At 42.5% G+C, this 25,266-nt stretch overlaps 1 protein-coding gene across 2 annotated transcripts in view; it reads right to left on the bottom strand.

The window, feature by feature from the left end:
* Nucleotides 1-25,266, bottom strand: part of LOC146775949 (uncharacterized) — a 790,744-nt gene that overhangs the window by 50,740 nt on the left and 714,738 nt on the right. For both annotated transcript variants that reach the window (XM_085637356.1, XM_085637355.1), the window contains exon 11: nucleotides 304-423. In XM_085637356.1, the coding sequence (XP_085493482.1) occupies nucleotides 304-423 (120 nt within the window). The remainder of the gene's footprint in view (nucleotides 1-303; nucleotides 424-25,266) is intronic.

Below are 25,266 nucleotides of genomic sequence, written 5' to 3' on the forward strand. Positions count from 1 at the left end.
CGAACTTTAAATAGGGTCCATGGTTCAGCAATCTAGCCACAAAGTGACATTTATGAAAATAACAACATGTTGTTAGTATTCTCATTGAACCTAATATGATATGTTTTATTCCTTACTTTTGATAAATTAAGGCATGCTGTTTTTCTCTAGATTTTGAATCTTTCATACAAAGTTGTGTGGCCAAACTGGATTTCCACTTTGACCATTGCATAGTGCTTTGACACCCCGTAGGACCTTATTTGTGCTTTATAGACCCTGACAAATTAATATTTTAATAAATACAGGAATAGGTAAATAATTTACCTGATAAGTGGTAACCCCAATTCTTTTAAGTGACTCCACCTTTTCAGAAAAGATGGTGACATCTTGAGTTTCCTGCTGTAGTACAGTAATACCTTCATACAATTAGGCTCCTCTCTGCACCTGTTGAAGGGGTTCACAAAACATAATGAAAACAAATAATGACAACCCACATTTTAACATTTACAAATACTGAACATTTATGAGTAGAACAAACATTGCTTGTATTTTCTTCAGAAATCCCAAAGTGTAGGTTGGTGTAAATTAAGGTATCGGGCACGTGCAACCATTTGCAAAGAGTCACAGCAGTGTGTTAATGGGTCAATAGTTAGTAGCCAGTTTCTATATAGAACATATTATTAGGCACTGAATAGTACAGAAAAAGCAATGGCTATTGACTTATTGTTGGATTCCCACTGTCGATATACATTCTAATCGAGTTAACTAGATCCTGAGAATAACCTGTCTAGAACTATGATGATCACTTTGCTATGCTAATCAAATCTAGATATGAATACGTTTATTTCTATGATATGTTAACTGCAGTGCTAACCAAATCACAGTAACAATGTTTTTTCTATGATTATTTCCTTGTTGTGCTAATAAAACACCTGTATTCATAAGTTTATTTAGCTGATGATCTCTCAGTGATGCTAATCAAATCACTATCTTAATAAGTTTTCTTGATAATTATTGCATGTTGCGTGTTGGCCGCCAAGGGAGTAATTACTATGGTAAGGGTCTAGGAAGGGGAGTTTAGCTGGAGTGGTAAACCCACAAGGTCAAATCCTGAAGTGCCAACAGAGGATCCTGCTGACTGGCATACCTTGACACATGCAAATAAGTATCCAACAGGTCTTTCACAGTCAATTTTTCACCTGGATGAATTAGTTGAATAATCTTGTGCAATGTCTCCATTATGAATTGGATTGAATTGACACACTTTTATAATCTCTCTGTGCCCGGGTTGAATTCTCCACAGTACTTCTCTAATTGAAAGAGGAGTATATAAAACTCTACCCCATCTTGGAATAAGGCGCTGAAGAAACAGCCTACATCTTCAGGAGTTTACAATTTCCTCTTTGAGAACCTTGTTCTTGGGCTGATTTTCAGCCAAGCTTTAATGAAAAGACCCACCAAGTCTGGATTTACGTGTTTGAGAGAGGGATTGTAATAAGGACATTACAGAAGTAACATCAGTCACAGAAAAATGGAAGGGCCATACCTGAGGACGGAAACAGAAAGTATAGTATGTACAGAAGAATGAGGAAAATCCAAGGGAGCTATGCAATGAATAGTTATATATGCAAACTCTGCCAATGGTATTCAAAAGACCCAATCATTTATATGTTTCAGTATAAAACATTTCAAGCACTGCTTTAAATCTCTCTGTCTGCCCATCAGTCTGAGAGTGATAGCTGGTGGATTTAAAGTTTACTGTCGTCAGTTGATTTAGCAATAAGTTCCAAAACATTGGCATATTGACGTAAACTGTGTTTCCCCAAATGGTTATGATGAGCATGGGTAACCCACAGAGCCTAACCACCTCATGCAAGGTAGTATCTATGCAACACCCAGCTCTTATTTTAGCCTCCTGGTGGTCATGACCACAGTGATCAGATTTATTTGGTGTCATTCTACTAGGCTTCTGGTGATCTGGCCTCCAGAAAATATTGCAAACACAAAGAGATGATGGACGGAGCGCTGAAACTTTTTAGACTCTCACCCCAGTCACAATTAGATCTGGGCTGAATCCATGATCTTTCTTTAGCTCACTTCGCCACCCCAGTTCCCACCCAGCCATATGTAAATGAGTCTTGACCCTGTTCCTCATGGGAACAGTCCAGCCCGAACTGCCAAGCCAGGTCTTCCCTGGACCAAAAACAACTTGATTTGGATATGGCTGGGTCTGAACTGGGGTGGCACATGGAGTTAAAGAATGATGATGGATTCAACCCAGATCGATCGGGTAGGACTAGGATACACACGCCAAAAGGTTGCTTGAAAGGAGCCCAGACATTTAAACAGTGAATTATTGTAAAATACATTTTTGGAGAAGGAGGTTAAATCAAATAGCCCTGACAAAGCCCCTTTAAGGGATGAAATGCGTTGGCTGGGTCTATTTTAATTGTGATGGAAATGGATACTTAATAAAAAGACCTTTATGGAAAAAGACACCAACGTCTGGAAATTAATTGAAAAAAGAGATATGGAAAGTATCAGAAAACAAATGAATGATTAAAGATGCACGCAAATCGGATTGGAAAGTTCAATGTGAACAAGAAAATTAGATTGCCCTCCTAATATTGTGAAAACAAGTCTTTACAATCAATTTACTTTATTCTTGGCCTAAAGAACACTATGGTGTCTGTAGTTTATGAGTGGTTGTAATTACCCTGAAATAAAGCTATGTTTCCAGGAATCATAAGATGATGTCAGATAAGGTAGTTATGCCAAGTTTATTGGTACTTTGTAAGAGAAAGTGTCCCAACCATCCAATTTTCTCCAGCTCCCTACCTATCTAGAATGCTATGACCATAATATTGCACTCATTAGCTGTAGTTGTCAGCTACAGCTGATCACACATCTCCCTTGATACATAAACAAGAAACAAGATGCCACGAGAAACATTAATAACCTATATACAATATTAGTTACAAAGTAAAAAAAGCCCAAGCAAATTTAGAAATAACAGCATGCAAAAATCTGACAAACAAAAATTCATAAAATAATAAACACATGTATATACAACATTAATCACATACTAAAAATATGCATACTGTAAACCAACCCAGCATGTTAAATCTGGGATAAAACCAAACCCTAAATACAGCAATAAATGTTCAATGCACCTTGTCATTCAGAGGCTTTAGAATTCTCTTCACTCTAAAACATTATCTCAAATTGCTCCATGCATTTAACGCTGACTGCAAGCGCCTTCACTTGACTACACGCTGCTCCTGAGGCGGAAAGCCGGGAGACTGCTTCGTTTTAATACTGTTAAAATTGTTTGCTGTATTTTAACTTCACTTACCCCCAGTCACTTGGCTCTGTTCACGGGCTAATTTACTCGCCACTTGCAGGCGTGGGACGCTGTTTCAGAGCCACGCTCGAGCTTCAGGCCACGCCCCCTTCGGAGGCCACGCCCACCGTCCTCCAGTATAAGTGAGACGCTGACTGCAAGTGCCTTCACTTGACTACACGCTGCTCCTGAGGCAGAAAGCCGGGAGACTGCTTCGTTTTAATACTGTTAAAATTGTTTGCTGTATTTTAACTTCACTTACCCCCAGTCACTTGGCTCTGTTCACGGGCTAATTTACTCGCCACTTGCAGGCGTGGGACGCTGTTTCAGCGCCACGCTCGAGCTTCAGGCCACGCCCCCTTCGGAGGCCACGCCCACCGCCTCATCCCCCATCACAAATGTGCTTCCCCCGGAAGCGCAGCGGACGAGCGCAGCGGGCGCGCCGTTTGCGCGCCGAAGGCGCGCCTAAGGAAAGCCCGTCTGCGCCCGTCCGCGACCGACCGAGGCCAGAAGCCAGTCACTCTGCCTCTCCCATCCAATATTCCCGTTTGCAACTGACCGATCTTCAAGGCAAGTGGCCACTACCTGCTGCCACCACAGCCCGAACCACCAGTCTTGGACTATTGATTTCTCATAACCAATTTTACACCAATACCGTGTCCTCGTCTTCGACTAACCACCCTTCAACCCTGCCTCTAACTGGCCCTCTCCCCACAGTTGTAACTGCTATGTATCTCAATACCAGATCGGCAGTCAAACATCAGCTCGATCTCTTCACCTTACTCGAATCTCACAAACCCGACCTACTATTCCTCACCGAGACTTGGTTTTCGGACAGCTCTCTCCCCTCCCTGCTGACAATACTCCCCCCATCTTACTATGCTATCCGAGCCAACCGTTCTTCCGGTAGGCCTGGTGGAGGGGTTGCCCTGATCGCCCGTAAAGAATTCACGTTTCAACCTCTAGTCTCCCCTTCCCTGGGAACATCAGACTGTTTAGTTGTCCGCTCACTTTCTCTTACTCCCCCACTCACGTGCGTCCTTATTTACCGACCCCCGTCCCCCCCTAAAACGTTTCTCCCCAACTTCCAAGACCTAATGGCGACTCTGGTAGTCAACCACTCTTCCATTATAGTCTTGGGAGACTTTAACTTCTGGCCCTCTGACCCTGCGGAATGCGCAACTTCCAAAGAGTTTTCAGACTCCCTTCAGTCGCTCAACTTCACTTCAGTCGTCAATGCCCCCACGCACAGGTTGGGACACATCCTTGACCAAATCTGGCACCGTGATTGCCCAGTCACCTCACTTTCTATTTCCCCGTGTCTTTGGTCAGATCATTCTCTGATCACTTTTTCTCTATCCCCCCTCTCACTACCTAAGTCCACTCCTGCGAGAAACATCTGGGCACGATCATGGAACCGCGTTGATGTCGAGGCTTTATCTACCACCCTCTTCTCTTCCAGCCCCGACCTTACCGGGCTGCCCTCTTCTGGACAAGCAGAAGCCATCAGCAGCTGGCTGCGGGCTGGCTGCGATACCATCGCTCCGTTAAAGCGCATCTCGTCTAAACGCCCCAAAGATGCTATCCGATGGTTCTCTGACGATCTGAAGACCCAAAAACTTAATCTCCGCCAAGCGGAACGCCAGTGGAGGCGGAACTACTGTCCTGTTTTTAAAACCCGCTACACTGCCCTTCTAGTACAATACAAGAAATCCATACTGGAAACCAAAAAAACGTACTTTTCATCCAAAATCCAGCTCGCGGAGAACCGGCCAAGAGAAATATTCTCCATCGTTCAAGATCTTGCTTATTCCGATAGAGCCTCACTCAAACCTTCCCCATCACAACCACTATGCGATTCCCTCAACTCCTTCTTCCTCGACAAAATCAGTAAGATTAAAGCTAAGATCCCCCCCCCCCCCCTTCCCCGGCTTTCACTGACCCTTGCTGTCCTCCAGCTACAGCACGTCTTGACTCAATTCCTCCCCTCACGAACGATTCACTCTCCTCTATTCTTCCGCTGGTTAAATCCGGCTCCCCGTTGGACCCCTGTCCTGCTTATATTTTGAAGCAGATCTACTTTCACTGCCCCTCACCGCCCCTTACGCTTCTCAACAGCTCGTTGTCCCAGGGTATTGTTACCCCTGCACTCAAAGCAGCAGTGATCGTTCCGATCTTAAAAAAACCTGGGGCGGACCCTTCGGCTCCAGCCAACTACCGCCCCATCTCTCTTCTGCCTTTCTTGGCAAAGGTACTGGAACGTCATGTAGTCAAAACCTTGAGTGAGTTTGTGGAAAGAAATAGTGTCTTGGCTTCGAGACAGGCCGGTTTCCGCCCAGCTCATTCAACTGAGTCTGTAATTATATCTGTCCTGGATAACCTACGACAGGGAATGGACACTAATCAACCACAGGCCCTGGTCCTTTTGGATCTTTCCGCCGCATTCGACACGGTGGACCATACCATCTTACTCTCACGTGTCGAGGCGGCGGGAATTGGAGGGACGGCCCTGTTATGGCTATCCTCCTTCTTGAGCGGTCGGACTCAGGCGGTTCGCCTGGGTGAGTACTCAGCTGATTTTCGCCCCATCCAGTGCGGGGTCCCCCAAGGATCCTCTTTGTCCCCCCTTTTATTTAACCTTTACATTGCCCCCCTTATTTTTGCTTTACAGCAGCTGGAGGTCTCTGTGTACAACTACGCAGACGATCTCCAGCTCATCTTTTCCCTCTCTTCCTCCCCCGAGTCAATATCTAATTTTCAGTTCATCATGACTTTTATCCAGGACTGGATGAACTTCAACCACCTGAAACTCAATCCCGATAAAACGGAATTGGTGTTGACAGGTGGTTGCTCCAGTCCCTGGTCCTCTTCCTTTTGGCCCTCTTCCTTAGGCTCCCCACCCATTCCTGTCCCTTCCGTCAAAACTCTTGGGTTTAAAATTAACAATCAACTCTCCCTACACTCTCAAGTCTCTGCCGTCGTATCCTCAGCCTTCCTCTCCCTTAGGACAATTCGTAAAGTCTCACGATTCTTTTCCTCTGATGCGCTCAAGCTAATACTTCTGGCCATGGTAACATCTCGCCTAGATTACGTCAATGCCCTTTATCACGGCATGCCTGAATACCTCATGAGGCGTCTCCAATTGGTCCAAAACCAAGCCGCTCGGCTGGTCTTTAATCTACCAAAATCACACCACGTTACACCCCTCCTTGTCTCCCTGCACTGGCTCCCTGTCCGGCAGCGCGCCTTATTCAAGCTTGCCTGTACCATCTTTAAAGCCCGGACAGGCTCTGCCCCTTCTTTCATTAACACAGCCATTCAAGACTACATTCCATCGAGAGAACTCCGCTCTTCTTCCCACCACCTCCTCGTGGTCCCTCGCTTCAAACGGAAGAAGTGGGGGGGCTTCAAATTTTCGACCACGGCCCCAGCTTTTTGGAACTCCCTTCCAATCTACCTGAGAACCTGCTCCCAGTACCCTCTGTTCCGTAAAGGCCTCAAGACCTTTCTCTTTACCCAAGCCTTCCCCTCTTGAACGGTCACTTCTCCATACCTTCCTGCCCCCTGAGCAGTAGTAGCCATTTAGCGCCAAGAAACCGCTAGGTGTATGAGCGCTCTACAAAACTCTTAAACTCAAACTCAAACTCATTTAACACTTTTTCCAACATTCTCATTCACACAACCATTTGTTTTATTCCTTACAACCAAACCCCATGACTCTCGTAGAAAAATCTTACTTTGGGCACAAACTTCACCATTCTGAACATAAGCCTCGCCCCATTTCTTTAAGTTGGTCCACCAACAGTTTCTGTCTACCAGTCCTTGAGAGTTCTTCTAAGTCCAGAATATCCTCAACAGGGTTAGTCATGTGTTGAACTTTCTGTTGCAATTCATCCACTGGTTAAAAAAGTTGATTTTCATGGTAAAATAATTTACGAACATTCCTTCTTGAGTTTCTAGTCTCTCATAACCATTTCTCTTTCTCTAATTCCAGGGAGGTATTCAACTTGATCTTCTTCTTCCAAATCTTGTTTGAGAGTGCATAAGCCTTTTCCTGTTGTGAACCAGGTTTATAAGTGATGTTATAGCAAAAACATGGGAAAAGCGGGATCACCTGACATGCCTGGGATAAGCACGCTTCTTGTTCTTTAGAAAATTGAGTTTTTGCGATCTGCCCAGACTGTGATTGGACAGGCTTCAAGATTATGTCTCCACTTTGTACATCCTTCCTTGGTCACTAATAATTCACGATCATATATGGTGTAGTATTCTCAGAAGCTTAGAGGGTACAAGAGAAATATACCACTGGGTGAATGTAATAATGTTTCTGGGATAAGATTGCTCCAATTGCAAAAGAAGGTATGATGGTCTTGACATATAAAGATTGTGTGCAAGCTGGGGGCCTCAGAATTGGTGCCCATAGGGGCGTGGCTTGGACAGCAATGGGTGCAGGCGCCTGACTCCATAGCTCCGTTGACCCGGGGAGCGAGCACCACAAAAGAACATATACGCGCTGAGAGAAACAGGAAGGCGGTGACACCAGAGGACGTTGGGACAAGCAGAGAATCTGCTGTGCCGCGCAAATCAATCAAGCAAGCAACGAGGGAGGTGGAATCCCAAGAGGGAAAGACCCTGATCGGAGCGGAGAAGAGAAGAGGATCCAAGATGGTGGCCGCAAGATGAACTACCCCGAGGCAGAACCCAGAGTCAGCCACGCACACGGTGATCCCTGCAACTAACCCGTTCACTCTCACGCAAGGTCAGTGCTGCTGAAACTCCATACGATATTGCGGAATTGACAGCGCTGACTTAGGGACAAACGGAGGTCCGATAAAAATAGCAGGCAAAACCAAAACTGAAACTGACACTGGCTGATGGGGGCCGCCATTTTGGGGAATCATTAACAATGCGATAGGCACGGTGAACAACCAAAGACTTGCCCAGACGGCGGGGGGGGGGGGGGGGGAGGAAGAAGCCGCGCATATAGGAGAGGGCTCACATCATAAACTGTGACATTACTGCGCACCGAAGCCTAGTGGAATATCAGAACTCTCCCCGAGTGAAACCGAAACTATCGGCTGGGCGCCGCCATCTTAGAAACGCACTACAACAGCGATAACGTTCAAGCAAGCAACGTTAAGCAAGGGACAACGCGCTCGGCCAGTATAACGTGCAAGAGCCGACGTACCACTAACACCGAGTGGAGGGAACAACGTAAAGCTCCCAAGCCTCGCACAGGTACGAATTTCTGGGGAAACAACAAGATAACATAAGGAGAAAGGAGTCAAAGCACAGCCGTTTTGCCCGATCCGCTCCACAGGCTTTACTCGCGCCAGACTACAGTGTTATCTGTGGCATATCACCCCACCGGCTAAAGCCCAGTGTAACAATCAGAAGGGGAGCGCAGCCCAAGAGATTCCAGGAGAGACCCAGATCGCAGCACAGGAGAGCACAGGACAAACCCAGAACGAAAGATCATTACACCACAGCACCACAGCACCAAAAGATACCGATTACAAGGAACCGTAAAAAAATAGGATTAACTGCAGAACGGTGAAACTCAGCGGGATGCATAGCGTGGAATAACCGGCTCACATAGTGCAGCACAGCAAGACTTATAACTAGCATACAGCCTACATACATAGACCAACTGGTCATAGTCGCCATTCATAGCACAATACCAGACGGCGACTCTAAGACAGAGAGTAGAATCGAGGAAGCTAAAGACACTCAAACAAAGAAGACCTATAAGAGAACCAATCATAGAGCGGAGGGTCAGAGGAAAGCTCACCCTACAACAGGAGAAGAGGGGACGAGCAGCGATGGCTGGTAACGATGGGAAGCCCACGCAACAAGCAAAAAAAAATAAGAGTGAGAATCTGGATTCCCTGATCAAACAAAGACCAGACATTAACAGCACGTTGGACATGATCTTAAAAAAATTGACAGACGTACATGATCTAGCGAAATCGACCAAGCAAACCACGGATGCTATACAGCTGGAATTGGCTGCAGTTAGAGCAAGCATACATGCAGCAAATAATAAACTAGCGGAAGTAGAACAGAGGGTAAGCGACGTGGAAGATAACAAACAAGGCTCTGCAAGAACTCTCAAAAACAACAGCAATACTGCTAAAACAAACAGCTGAGCTGGACGACTGCAACAGAAGGGGGAACATCAGGATCCTAGGTATCGCAGAAGGAGAAGAAGAGAAAAACGGTTCATGCATGGCCTTCCTACAGGATATAATACCTAAACTCACCAACCTGAAGTTCGATGTGCCTCTGGAGATAGACAAAGCCTACAGAGTTCCGGCCTATAGACCAACAAATATGGTTGCGCAACGGCCCATTATATGCAAACCATTGAGACTCCAGCATACGGAAGCCATATTTGCATTGGCCAGGAAAAAACAGAACTTGATGTGGAATGGTCAAAAAAATAATCCTTACTCGAAAAACACAGTGGACATAAGAAAACGGTTCCTTGTACAAAGAGAAAAGCTGAGGAAGGAAAACATCCTCTTCTCTTTCATAGGTCCAACGAAATTCAAAATCACAGATAGGGGCAGAATGCACATCTTCGAGGACCCCAATGATCTAACCAACTACTTACGAGGGCCGTCTACACAAGAAATGGAACTATCGCAAACAAACGCGAACAAGAGAAGAGCCTCACCAGAATTAGGAGAGAGCGTGTGAAGCTACTTCCACCTTTATAAACGAGGACACAAATATATATAATCAACCATCTACTTCATCCTTACTATCTACCTCAATAAGGGTTATTATTTCTAATCAATCTGCTACCTCAAGAACCACCGTCCGGGACCGACCTTCAAGAAAGACTGTGAACTGGGAGCTGGTTTGCACCCTGAAGGAACAATCCCTCAAATACACCGACGCAGTCACGCGCTCTTTCTGTTTTAATGACTTGAAGCGAGCAGCAGAACAATAATATCCTTTTTTTAAAGACAATGTTATAGCACAGACCTGTAGCCCAATTATGGTGCTAATAGAGTAAATAAGATGCAAGTAACTTGAGGCGCGAAGGTGATAAGCATTATAGAAATGACATCCCAGGGGAAATGGAGCGGGAGCTTTGCTGTAACACGTCCAAAATTCAAGCTGTAGGACGCGGGGGTGGGAGGGAGGGTTTTTGCGGGGGGGGGGATCTGTTTTGTAGATCAGTTTTGTCAAGCACTCGAGTGTAGCATCTACACCATGTACCCTCTTGTTTCCCATTCTTTCCACCGACACAATCATGCACAGGGTGGGAGCGATCAGAGCACGGGTAAAAGCAGATATATTCACAGAGAGAGATCTGAGACAGGGACAACACTCATGAAACACCAGGAGCCAATGTGAATACTAGCATAAGGAAAGAGATCAGGGCCCGATCTTTACAACCTCAGCTTAACCTCACATAATGACCCCCAAACAAGGTAATGCACTATCACTCTCATCCAACCTGAAGATAGTATCCCTAAATGTTAAAGGCCTTAACCACCCAGTCAAAAGGAAAAAAGTACTTGACTACTTAGCTAAAACTAAAGCAGACGTATTTCTCCTCCAGGAAACTAGGCTATCACAGGATGACGCAGAACGGATTAGGGCAAGATGGGTAGGGCAAATGGCGTGCTCACAGGCTATAGGGAAAAAGCGTGGAGTGATCACCTTCATAAAAAGGAACTCCAAGATAAGCATAGAAGACCACAAATGTGACCTAGAAGGAAGAATCCTATTGACACACCTGAAAAGGGGAGACGAAAAATTTAATGGACTCAATATATATGGTCCTAACACGGACGATACCACCTTCTGGGAGAACGTATCAGAGAGGATGGATGCACTCCCACAAAATGAGCTAACAGTGCTGGCAGGCGAGTTTAATATGGTTATTGACAAGTGTGAACTTGTGTAAACTGCGCACTGTTCACCTGGTGTTGAAACTAACACCACACTTTGATCCAAATCATACTACTCAAACATTGTTTCCAAGTAATTTATATAACATTTACTTTACATTTTTTAACAACCAAATAAAGTTTACCAAATTGACTGATACAAGAAAACATATACATCAATTTTACATATATTCCATTTTAGTATACAAGTATGTTGGTCAATCACATAATTGCATTTATAATTCACATGGCCAATGCATTTCGGAACACTAAGGTTCCTTCTTCAGGGGCCAATCTCCAAAGAGATAAATGTATGCATGAATATTCCTTTTAGTGGTAACTGCATGGGTGGCTCTAAAGATGTTTAATGTATGTGGCAATGCATACCTGAATAGTCAGAAATTAAAGTGCCTTTGTATGACGTTCTGAAATAAACGAGAATAAAAAGTGTGATGTGCTGAATTACTATCAGCAGAATGAATGTTGAGAAACAGCGTGGAGGGTTTAAAGGTAACAGCGTGGAGGGTTTTAAAGGTAATACGTTTACCTGTGTGAATGAGCTGAAATGGCACTGAGAGTCACCTGAGCGATACAAATGGAAATGAAGTGGGTGAGACCTTGATATAGCGTTCACATGAATTATAGAGATGAATAATGGTGAAAGAAATGAATAAAGGACAATCTTACCTCAACGAGGTGAGGATCTGATATGTCCTGAAAATCGAAAAAACATCGCACCATAAGCACATAAAGCGCAAACTGGCTGAAAATAGTGTAAATCGATGTGGAGGTACGGCTAAAAAGCTTACCGATAATCTGGGTCAATTCCACGGAATCTAGTTTCTGCCAAATACGTGTGTGACAGTCAACCGGGAAATGGAAGTTTAAAGCCAAACTCAGCTGTGAATAGGTATAGAAAGCGGACTATAACCGAGCAGTAGGAAAGCCCGTGATATGATGCGCCATATTGAAGTGGGGGCAAAGTGAATAAGGGATTATGTAAGTGATATAAAAATGGTGAATCAACATAAAAACACTAACCTGATAATTCCAAAATGTATAAAGAAACCATACTAAAATATGGCTAAAGATACGAAGGTCCGCGTGAAATGTCCAATCATATAATGTCAATACGAGGATGGAACCTGACTGGATATGCTCTCGAATAATAAACGAAAGTGGAGGAGCCTCTGAAATTTGAACCACTCGATGAACATAAAAACAAGAGATCTGTGATAAAGTGTTGCCTAATGTATAGATCACTGTGACAAATGGATGAGATAAGCCAGGTGACACATAAAAAATAAAAAATAAATAAAAAGTAAGGATGATACGTTGTTAGGTGATGAACAAAGAAGTTCAAGCCTCTGTGCTATTCCGCTCGGGGTGCTAAAAGACATAAATCTTATATCAGAGGTGTACCAAATGCACAGTTGGTTGTGATTGATGATATAAGTGAACGGATGGACACATCAGTAAAGATGTGAGAAAATAAATAATACTGTATATGTATAAAGAAAAAAAGGTGATGTTCTGTGTAAAATAATAAGATGAGAGACCTCGTCGATGCTACTAATAAGGCATAATACATGTGTGAATGAGCCACAGAAACTATTGGGCGGAGACAGTTAATCACAAACTACTGTTGTGTTATCAATTACTATTGAAAGTGCACTGTATTAAAATTGTGGAAGTACCTAATGGGTGTTATAAATAGCATGCCATGTCCAATCTGTCATTCAACCCTTTGGAGAGCATTGTTTCCAGGTATTTTATCCAGTACGTTTCTCTTTGGAGGAGTTTGAGATGATTATTAACTCCCGGTGTCGTGTGTACATATTCTATAATCTGAAATCTCAGTTGAGAAATTGAATGGTTGGCTTCTGACCAGTGGACCGCAAGAGAGGAGTTTAAATTTCTGGTCCTAATTTGACTTTTATGTTCTGTAAGACGAATTCTGATTTTACGCTCTGTTTTACCAATGTACATTCTGACACATGGACATTTAATACTGTATACCACATTACTTGTGTTGCAGTCACTGGTGTGTCGTAGTAATATCTTTTTCCCGGTGGTTGGGTGTGTCAGTTCATGTCCCAGTATAACGTTATTGCAGTGATAGCAATTCAAACATTTCAAGGTTCCTTTCGGGACTGTAGGGGTGACTTGTATTCGAGGAGAAGATAATAATTCTCATAAGTTTCTACCTCTGGTATATGCATGTAATGGAGGTTCCTGAAAAATGTGGTTGAAATCTGGTTCGTTGGACAAAAGTTCCCACCGGTTATTGATTATTCTTTTGATTGCAGGTGAACTCATGGTATATTTAGATACAAACACTATGTTGTTCTTCTTGGGCATTGGAGTAACTTGAAGAAGTTCCCTGCGATTTTTCATAGATGCTCTTTGTACACATTCTTGTAATGTGCTATCCGGGTAACCTCTTTGTTGATACTTGTGTTTGTATTCGTCTATTTTATCCTGAGCTGTTTGTAAATTAGAACAAATACGTTTTATCCTGATGAATTGCGAGTATGGAAGGTTTCTTATGAGACTCCTAGGGTGGAACTGGAGTGTTCCAATGCATTGTTGCGGTCAGTTGGTTTTGAAAAAATGGATGTTTCAATTGTGTTGCCCTCTGGTGACTTGTGAATAGTGACGTCAAGATATTCAATAGTATGTGCATGAATCTTGTAGGTTACTTGAATTCTGGGATCATACGTGTTGATGGTTTTAATCATGCGTTCAAAGTTATCTTTTGAATCCATCCAAATTAGGAATTTGTCGTCTATAAAACGACAGTATAGTTTAATGTTTGACCACCATGTTGAGTTGTTGAAAATGTGCTGTTGTTCAAAGTGTATTGCAGGAAACAGTGGTCCCTGAAACCAAACGATAGAGCAAAAAATGAATATAGTCAAAATTGGAACTATATTATAGCCAATGTCCAGCCGGGCATGGCAACTTTAATAAGTAGAAATTCTCGACAGTAAACAAGGAAATGTAAGTAGAAATTCGGTGGGACACAAGCCTGTATCCTCTGACTTACATACCAAGTAGACAGAAAATGACAAAACACATTCAGGCAATTACAGTGATGTTTCTTTGAGAAATAATGAATAGCGAAACATCTGATATTCAGATTGCCACCTTCACACTATATTACATACAGCAATATTTAAGGTGTAGGGTGGGCAACAGAGTCGACGGCGTTTCGATCCTTATGAGAAAGATACAGGATCATCATCAGGACTAATTTAGTTAAATTGCCCTTATTTTGAATGCCTGAGTAAACATTGGACATAAGGCAAACGTACAACCAACATAAATATGGAAAAAACATTGAAAATAATAAAGGGGAGGGAAGGGAAAAATGGAAAATAATAATCAATCAATTTGTAATTACGTAAAAACATTACATTACGCATCAACAAGGTATTGCGTCAGATCAAGTGCTCGTTCAAGTGTGCATTGTTATGCAGAAGTGACATCGCAAGTAGTTGTTATATGGCAACTAATGTCTAAACAGAAATACGTAAACCACTCACACAATTCAGTAATTGTAACACCTGTAATGTGATTTATGCTATCTTATGTCCCTGCGATATGATCTACATAGGTCAGACCACACAAAAAATTCGGGTACGAATCTGCCAACACAGAAGCAGATTAAGATGCAAAACTCCGAACGCTCCATTGGTTGAACATTTTGAGGCCAAGGGCCACTCTGAGAATGAAATACGCTGGACAGTAATCTCTGTAGTGAAGATCCCACCCAGGGGCGCCGATCTCGCCCAACTGCTAAACAAAGAGGAATTGAAATGGATTCTCAAAACAGGAAGCATACACAGTGGGCTGAATCTCCTTGAGGACTGGACCTCTTTACTATGAACTTTTTTGGATTCATTTTCACAAAATTTCTGAACAATGACTAATACCTACTCCAGGTCACAACCCCGTGGGTTCTACACCAGGCTCCGTGACTAACGGCAATCGTTACCCATCACTGGATGTCTGATGGTTATTGTACCACATCGATCACTTGTTTCATTTATATGTATGTGCATACTGTAAATTCTTTATAAATATACGATTTGCGTTTACTATTCACTTTCTCACTGATTTCCCCTTCCAACATGGCGCCTTGGTTCCGCCGTCATTTGCCTTTACATTCGCACGGCGTTGCTCCCTGGTCACATGATACACCATGTGACCGCCCACATGACCTGCTACACCATGTGATCACCCACATGACCTGAGACAGCTACATTAGGTAGCTTCACCTATCTGCCCCCACAGTTGATCCGGCATCGTCCGTACACACTGCATGGCCACGGAACCCATTTTTGCAAGTTGATTGAGGTAAGCCTTTTCACCTCGCACTCACGATCCAGATGTCCCGCTCCTCACACTTGGACCCTTATTTCTTTCACTTTCTTTCATTTAGACCTATCCGTGTCCTTCCTCCCGGAAGAATTGTGCGTAGGTAAGCCCTTCATCCACGGCACGCCCAACGCTCTCACTACTATACTTCGCCCTTCTTATGGTTTTCATTTATTTCACAGGCATTGTCCTACCGTAAACCTTAACTCAACGTTACCTATTCGTGAATCAGCATCTTTTCCGTTGCCTCCATGGCAACATGAGGTAATCCCCCATCCACTTACCCCCTCTTCACCCTCGTTCCCCGCCACCCCTCCTTTGACCCTTCGGATTCCACACGCTTCTTCACTTAACGTCCTCGTGCGCCTCACGGGTCCACATCGTACCGCGCATGTAGTGACTAGTATACCACGGTTGTCATAATGTCTTTTTTAACGTAACCTTTAAAATCGTCTATTTCCGTATTTCTGTTTAGACATTAGTTGCCATATAACAACTACTTGCGATGTCACTTCTGCATAACAATGCACACTTGAACGAGCACTTGATCTGACGCAATACCTTGTTGATGCGTAATGTAATGTTTTTACGTAATTACAAATTGATTGATTATTATTTTCCATTTTTCCCTTCCCTCCCCTTTATTATTTTCAATGTTTTTTCCATATTTATGTTGGTTGTACGTTTGCCTTATGTCCAATGTTTACTCAGGCATTCAAAATAAGGGCAATTTAACTAAATTAGTCCTGATGATGATCCTGTATCTTTCTCATAAGGATCGAAACGCCGTCGACTCTGTTGCCCACCCTACACCTTAAATATTGCTGTATGTAATATAGTGTGAAGGTGGCAATCTGAATATCAGATGTTTCGCTATTCATTATTTCTCAAAGAAACATCACTGTAATTGCCTGAATGTGTTTTGTCATTTTCTGTCTACTTGGTATGTAAGTCAGAGGATACAGGCTTGTGTCCCACCGAATTTCTACTTACATTTCCTTGTTTACTGTCGAGAATTTCTACTTATTAAAGTTGCCATGCCCGGCTGGACATTGGCTATAATATAGTTCCAATTTTGACTATATTCATTTTTTGCTCTATCGTTTGGTTTCAGGGACCACTGTTTCCTGCAATACGTATCTACCCAAGGTCCCTGTCTAATTCCTTTGGGTGCCCTTGTTCCTCCTTTGATGTTGTTCAAAGTGTGCCATAAAGATATTGGCGTACGATGGTCCTCCTGAAAAACCCATGGAGGTTCCGGAAAGTTGGGCGTAATATGTGTCATGCCACTTGAAATAACTGTGGTGTAAGCAGAAATGCAGTAGTTGTAAGAGGAAAACTTTATCAACATCAATGTCGTTGCACTGTAGTATGGCCCACTCAACTGCTTCAATGCCTGCCATGTGAGGTATGGATGTGTATAATGTCACCACATCAAAGGTACATAGAAACCATGACGATTGTACTTCTGATTGTATGTTTTCAAGCTTGTGGAGAAAGTCAGTAGTGTCTTTCACGTATGATTGCCACTTCTGTACAACTTTTTGGAGGTAATGGTCTAAATACCTGCCAATGGGGTCAAACAATGAACCGCAACCAGATACTATTGGTCTGAACGGTGGGTTATTCAGATCTTTGTGGATCTTAGGAATCATGTACAAATGAGGCCTGCGTGGGTTAGATGTTATGAGGAATTGTTTGGTAGGTTCTTCAATCCAACCATAATCAGTGGCCTTTTGTAACATATCTTTGAGTAAAGTTTGTAGTTCCATGATTGGATCAATGGTTAAAGGTAAGTATGTTTCAGGGTCCAGTACATGACGGTTAACTTGCTGATTGTAAAATGTAGTGTCCATGATGACTATTGCTCCTCCCTTATCTGCTGGTTGTATGGTGATATCTGGATTCTGTGCTATTGTTCTGATGGTATGCCGTTCTTATTTAGTTAAATTTTGATGTTTGTTCTGAGTGAGATTTAAGGTCTGTATATCCTTCTGGACCATGATCTCAAAGGTGTCTAACATTTTGTGTGATACTGGTGCCAAAAAAGTACTTTTAGGTTTAAATTGCTTGGTGGTGTCCATAAGCTGAGTTGATTCCTGGCTGACCACGTTGGTGAAAAAATGTCGTAACCGTAATGTACGCATACATTTGAAGATGGTTATGTCAATTTCAAATCTGTTGGTAGTGTTGGTCGGTACAAAAGAAAGGCCTTTGTCCAGAACTCTTTTTTGCTGTGATGTGAGGTTAAGTGAGGAAATATTTACTATTAAGGAATGTTCTTCCCGCTGCGCAGTGATTTGCCGCCTTTGTCCTCGCCTGGTCGATCTCTTGTACTTGATGTTCCTTTCTGTGTGGCCGGCGGTTGTCCTTGGTCTGGGGCCTGAGATAAAAAAGACACTGCCCGATCTGATTCTATCTGTTCAATAGCTCCCGATGTAGAGGGTGAAGTGTTAGAGATAGATGACCCAGGTTGTATTGGTGTTCTGGTTGTAGAAATATCCTTATCTGTCACTAAACTTTCTTCTGAAGAGTTCGTAGCAGGTCTACGTTGATCAAATCTCTTGCGTGCATACATTTCGGCCCAAGTATATACTTCATTCAGTTTGTAATCTATTGTGTCCCTTCTATATTTCCTCAATTTGCCTTCCTGGAGGTCTCTACTGAATGTATCCAATTTTTGGTTGAGGCCTTCCAAATTGATTTTCCACGTGTCATGTTCCAATCTTAGTTGTAGTTCTCCCTTTAAGGTGTTAATTTCCTCTTCCAATTCTCTAATTGATTTTGACAATTCCTCTATGATCAATAAAATTAGATCCAATGAGCACTTATTTAGGATAGAGTACCATTTATCCATGAAGATCGGGTTGAAATGAAATCGAAATAACATTGGTTTAATTGAGAGGCAAAGTCCTCTTGGGATTCGTTTGACCTTATGGTATTGTACCAATGTAGATGCGTGTAGTTGTTGATTTAGTTGTCTCCGCGTTATGTATTCCAACTGTTTCAATTGTTGCGAAACTGAGCCACCATGAGTATCCATAGATTTGACTTCTTGTATCAGAGCGCAAATTTGTGTAGCTTGATCAGTGGTGTAGACCATTGTATTAGCTCTATTGTCCGTGATATTAGCTATAGATTCAAACAACATATTTTACTTTGTGGGTGCAATCCTTGTTATGGACAAATCAGAGTTATATACTGTTACGAGATCAGGGAAGCACTCCTGGTTAGTGGTTTTTGAAAGATTGTTGCAAAACTTTTTCCAATGGTGCTGCAGTTGAGCATAAGTTGTCCTCTTACGCTATGAATGTGTATGGTTATTGACAAGTGTTTAATATGGCACTTGACCACACCTTAGATAGACAATCACAATGCCACACACTACCTCCGGGGGGACATAAAGTACTTAAAAATGTATGTACCAAGTACAACTTGAAAGACACCTGGAGACTTCAACACCTAGACACGAGAGATTACACCTTCTATTCAAACCCACACAACTCGTATAGCAGAATTGACTACATACTGATCTCTGACTCACACACTCATCTAATAGAGAACACGGATATAGCCACGAGAACAATCTCAGATCATTCTTGTATCAGCCTACTACTAAATGGTCGCCATAACGAAGATCATCCCCGTAGATGGAGATTCAACAGCGATGTTTTAAAAGAACAAAGTAATAGAACCAGAATAGAACAGGCCATAAATGAATACATTAACTTTAACGACACAGCAGATTCGGACCCCAAAATCATTTTGGACACCCTGAAAACCACAATTAGGGGAACGAACATGGACATCAAAGGCAGGATGAACAAGAAAGTCAAGGCCCAATTAAACCAACTAGAGCAAGATATTCAAAAACTAGAGTCATCGCACATCTCAGACACAAAGAACGTAGGGGCACTCACAGAACTTGCAAGGAAGAAATACGAATTCAACAGAATTCTAAGCGAGAGAGCAGGTCTGTGGGTAAACAAATACAAGGCAATTAACCTGTGCGAAGCCAACAAATCTGGAAAAATCCTGGCATCCTACCTAAAACACAAACAAAGACAACACACCATCTCGGCGATCACAGACTCCCACAACATCACACACACACAACATAAAGAAATCCTACGCACATTTAGTAGTTTTTACCAGGAGCTCTATAACAAGGACCAAACACTGGATGAAAATGGCAGCTTCGAATACCTTAACAACCTGAACCTCCCAAAAATAACACCAGAAGACGCATTTAGTTTGGAGAAAGAGATTAGCACAGCTGAAATAGAAATGGCAGTTAAGTCTCTTAAAACTAATAAGGCTACCAGACCAGATGGGTATACAGCCACCTTCTATAAAACATTTATCACGCTACTACAGCCAATGTTAAAAAAAGTTTTCAACCATTGCGAAGGGACAGGGACGATCTCTCAAACAATGCCCGAAGCGAATATTATAGTCATACCCAAGGAGGGCAAAAACACCCAACTCCCACAAAATTATAGGCCTATATCCCTGATTAACGTGGACTGCAAGATATATGCAAAAATCCTGGCAGTGAGGCTTAATGGGGTACTCCCAAAACTGATAAGAAACACACAAGTGGGCTTCCTCAAATCACGCATGTCACACGACAACACCAGACTCTTATGCCACATTATCGACAGGGAAGCCAGGCAAATCAATCCAGCAGTGGCTATCACACTCGACGCAGAGAAGGCTTTCGACAGGGTATCATGGCACTTTCTAGAACACTGCATGCGAAGTTTCAACCTAGGCAATGCTTTCATAAAGGAAGTTATGGCACTATATGACAAACCTACGGCCCGCATAGTGATCAACGGGGCCATCTCCGAACCCTTTAGACTCCACAGAGGTACAAGACAAGGATGCCCACTATCCCCCTCACTATTCCTACTTGCACTAGAACCACTAATCAGGGATATTGAGTCAAACAATCAGATGAAGGGTTTTGCCATTAAAGATGCTACAACGAAACTAGCGGCATATGCGGACGACATTCTTGTCACTGAAAGCCCTGAAACCTCCATCATGGCCCTCATGGACTCCATAAATAGATACTCGGCGTCGGAATGTAAACCTCTCAACATACATACCACTAGAGACATATTGGGAGACTCTGGCCTAACTTGGCAAACTGGGTTCATCAAATACCTTGGCGTCTATTTCGACAAAGATCTTAAAAACACGCTAGAATACAATGAGAAAATGCTTTTGACAAAGATAAAGAAGCTGCTTGAGGGTTGGTCACCGAAATTCATCACATGATGGGGGAGGATTGAAACAATTAAAATGATGGTCACACCTATGATCAACTACCTTACTAACATGCTCCCTCTAACCCTCAGTGTCGACTTCCACCGCAAAATAGACAAGATGCTAAATAACTTTATCTGGCGAGACAAAAACCCAAGGATAAGCCTTAAAAAACTAAGATTGACGAAAACTCTGGGGGGCTTAAATCTGGCAGACTTCAAGACTTTTCAAACAGCCTTCCTAGCAAAACAGGGTAGCTACTGGATTCTACCAGATCAGGAATACACACCGGCGTGGCTGAAAGTAGGAAGAGCCATGCTAAACAACCTAGAACCACTAGCACTTCTAACAACCAACAGACACAAAACTCTAATGAACACTATACTTACAAACACCAGAAACGCCCTACTGAAAGTTGATCAAAAGTTAGAAAATAGAATAACAAACTCGAGATGGGAGTCGATATGGTCAAATAACAAAATAAAATACAAAGGCAAAACTCTCTATATGAAGACATGGGTGGAAGCAGGAATATCCCTTCCCATCCAACTCGAGGATGTAGGGAGACCCATCACTTTCAGCTCGCTTAAAAACAAACACACCCTACCCGATATTGAACTATATAACTTCCTAAAGATAAAAGCGGCACTGACCAGAGCGAGACTGTCTAATGCCATGCCCTCAATCTTCCAGTACATGTCCAGCCTTAACAAAACGGGCCACCAAGTGTCACACATCTATAGACTACTGCGCCCAAACACTTCAAGACTCAACGTTAAAGCACAAACTTACTGGGAGTCACAGCGAGGTAACACTCTAAGCGAAAAAGAAAGCCAAATACTATGGTCCTCCACCACACACAGTAAAGTAACCCCGGTACTAGCTCAGACAAAATTCTGGATCTTACACAAACTACACTGGACTCCTGCTCGCCTACTCAAACTGGGCATAAACACAAATGACCTATGCTGGAACTGTAATAGTGAGAAAGGAGATCTGGCACACCTCATATTTTACTGCCCTAAAGTTAAAACCTACTGGGGGAAAAATGTTACCTTTCTAACAGACATGCTAGGGTGTTCCCTTAATCCAGAGTTTGCAACCCTGGTAACTACACCTATCACGACAGACCCAATGTCACAAAGAGATAGAGATCTACTCGACTTTTTGCTAACTGCCGGGGTTAAAATGATTCTAAACAAGTGGAAGGACACATCCAAGGCATCGTTCAAAGGGTGGCTCAACTGGGTAACATACCTTAGAGGGGCAGACACAATGTCCCTACGAGGCTCACCGTGGAGACAGCACAACAGAGGGATGTGGACATATATGGATAAGTACATAGGCACATATGAACCCCCATGAAAAAGGCGAGACTGACACCTGCCGCCTAGCTTTTAGAACAAATCCACCAAGCTCTCTCTCTCTCTCTCTCTATGCTCCTATACACTTACCGCAGCTCAGGCACCTTTCCCCTCCTACATAACCGAGACCCCTTACTAGAACAGAGGGGAAGGGCGGACTATAAAGGAAACAGAGGGAAGCGGAAGGTACCGTAGATCGTAGAAACCACAGACTTTGTGCATGCTCTATGTTTCTGTATGACTAAATGTTTAGTTTTGTGTGCTTATGTTTTGTGTCTTTCCTATGCAAAAATCTCAATAAAAATCCTATTGAAATTAGAATTGGTGCCCATATAGATGTGGTCTTTCAGGTCTACAAAACTTCTCCTTGTTCATTATTCTACTTGAAAGGTTCTGTCTTCTTAGTCAGTTCAATAGCGGGATTGATTATCAAGGAGAAACTTTCATCAAGTGTCTATAGAAATTGGCAAAGCTCAAGAATTTGTGTATTTCTTTCACAGTCTTAGGAGAAGCCCATTCTACTTTGACTTTGTCTGGAGCCATTTTTATCCCATGATCTAAAGGTATAAGGTACAGGAAGGACAACTGATCTATCTCAAATATGCATTTCTTAGCTTTTGCATATATGGACTGTCTCCACAATCTCTGTAGGATGTCTCATATGTTTGCATTGTACTTTGAAGTTCGGATGTAACACTAATATGTTGTCAAGATAGATGATTGCAAAAGTGTATAAAATCTCTTGAAATACATTATTAAAAAAATGTTGGAAGGCAGCAGGGGCATTGCAAGACCAAAAAGCATTATACGGTAATCATACTGACCATATTTGGTAATAAAGGCAGTTTTCCACTCAGCTTCCTCCTTGATATGAAGCAAGTTATAGTTTCCCCATAGGCATAATTTGGCAGTCTTTACTTGGCCCACTGAGATTGAAGTGAAGTTGGGAGTCACCTATTGCGGATGGGTATGCCATTCAATTCCCTGTAATCAATACATGGCCGATATTTCACATTTCATCCTGGGAGGCAATTGATAGGGCCCCTGCTGGAGATACTGAATGCCTGGTAAATCCTTTTGCTGAATTTTCCTCAAAATATTCATTTAATTTGAGGCTTCCCTTGGTAACAATGGTTATATCCTGCCATGTGGGATTGAAGCTCCTGGGTGGATATCTATAGCAGAATCATATTATTGATGAGGCAGTAATGTATTTGCTCTTTTCTTACTAACCACATCATTGTTTTCTTGATAAATAGACGTGATAGACACTTCTTCCACCTGTTCCTGCTTCTCAAGACAAGTCAGAGTTTGTTTCAACTGAGATGTGAATCTCAGTCAGCACTTTTGTTTAGAGTAATCAGAATCAGAAACATCAGCAAGACCATTTTTCATAGCGAGCAGCACTGTTTCTGTATCTAGAAGCTAGAGGAGTATTATAGATTCGAAAAAAAGCCTTGTGTAGAGTCTTCTGTATCACTGCAATCTGGTGTTTGTTGCAGAAATCTCTATCAATAAAACTATCCGAGGCTCCTCAGGCAATGTGTCAAAAATATTTAGAACAGGGTATTCAAAAATTAGGAAGTAGTGGCGCTCTGCAGATAAACGTAGGTACAGTAAGCTTGAATATCTGTATGGTGCAAAACAGGGAGGGGAGACCCCTAAACCCCTCAAATTGTATAGGCCAAATAAAATTGACCTAAAACTAAGCAAAAAACCAGTCCTGTGCACACATACAATTCATTAAATCAAAAATTGACATGAGTAAGTACAATTCAACAAAGAAAACATCCATATATAAATTGGTAATTCGTTTAATAAGCATATCCAGCCGACACGTGTTTCATCGTGGGACGTGTAAACCACGACTCTTCAGGGCTGGAAAGAATACAAAACATTTCATGCTAAGACATGTGCCTCAAGCAAAGCAATTACAAAATATAATGCTCAATACAAACGTAGGATACCACGCCAGTGCGAAGATAAAAAAGAAGAAAACACCACCGCTCCAAGAGGGTACTGAAGTGATGATAAGACAAAGGTATAGATTAAGCCTGCACCACCAATCGGTGAAAAGTCACAAAGAAAGGGAAGGAAGGAAAAAGAAACAAAATCATCACCAATACACCAGAATATAATGAGAGGTCCAAAGGCTATGTACCCAAAGAGTAAAAATTCTACAAAAATGAACTAACGCGTCCATACCTGAAGCTAGTGCCAAAATGACAGTAGATACTGAAAAATAAAACAATACAAACAAATAGTCCAAAAAACATACGTGTGTTCCTAGAGGCCAAGACAATGATCAAAAAGGCGTGTCTAAGAAACAGTAAATGAGAATGTCTTACCCCTCCACCGGTGATAATTCCAACCCGGTAGGGGATGCCAAATGGTGAGCAAAGGGTCAGTCGATCTGTGCAAATAAGTATCGTCTCTGTACGAATAAAAGATATAATACACCCAATGTAGACTGCACGTAAATACGTAAATAATAAGTCAATCCAAACACAAGTACAAGAAAACGATTCGTACCTTCAAAATAAAGCAACAAGGATCAAAGATGACTTCATGCCGCCAGTCGCGTAAAATTCATTTATACATAAAAAGTATCCTTAAAGAATAATTCCAGCTCGTATGTGTCAGGTAACGTATTCGTTAGAACAAGTCTGAGCAAACCATTATCTGAAATGAAAACCACAGCAGGAGAAAAAGTTAGGTAACGTTAATGTCTCCCACTATGTTGGATCTAAGATAAAAGAGATGTCCAATCCACATCTATACCGTATGTAAAAGCAACGAACCAGAATAGCAATTAACTATGTACTTACATATGGAACGAAGTGTCAAAGCGTCCTGGCGGCATCTATTCCGTATGTGAGTGAATCCGAGACTCGTAACCCGGAAGTGCTAATATAGCAGGAAGCACCCGAACACTAGAATGTAGAAATCAGTAAACCGAGTAGCCCCGGAAGAAGACGGACTGCAAAGTACTGTAGCCGAAGTGTCGGAAATCAAG

The sequence above is a fragment of the Triturus cristatus genome, chromosome 12 (assembly GCF_964204655.1).
Source record: "Triturus cristatus chromosome 12, aTriCri1.1, whole genome shotgun sequence".
Taxonomy (NCBI): Eukaryota; Metazoa; Chordata; class Amphibia; order Caudata; family Salamandridae; genus Triturus; species Triturus cristatus.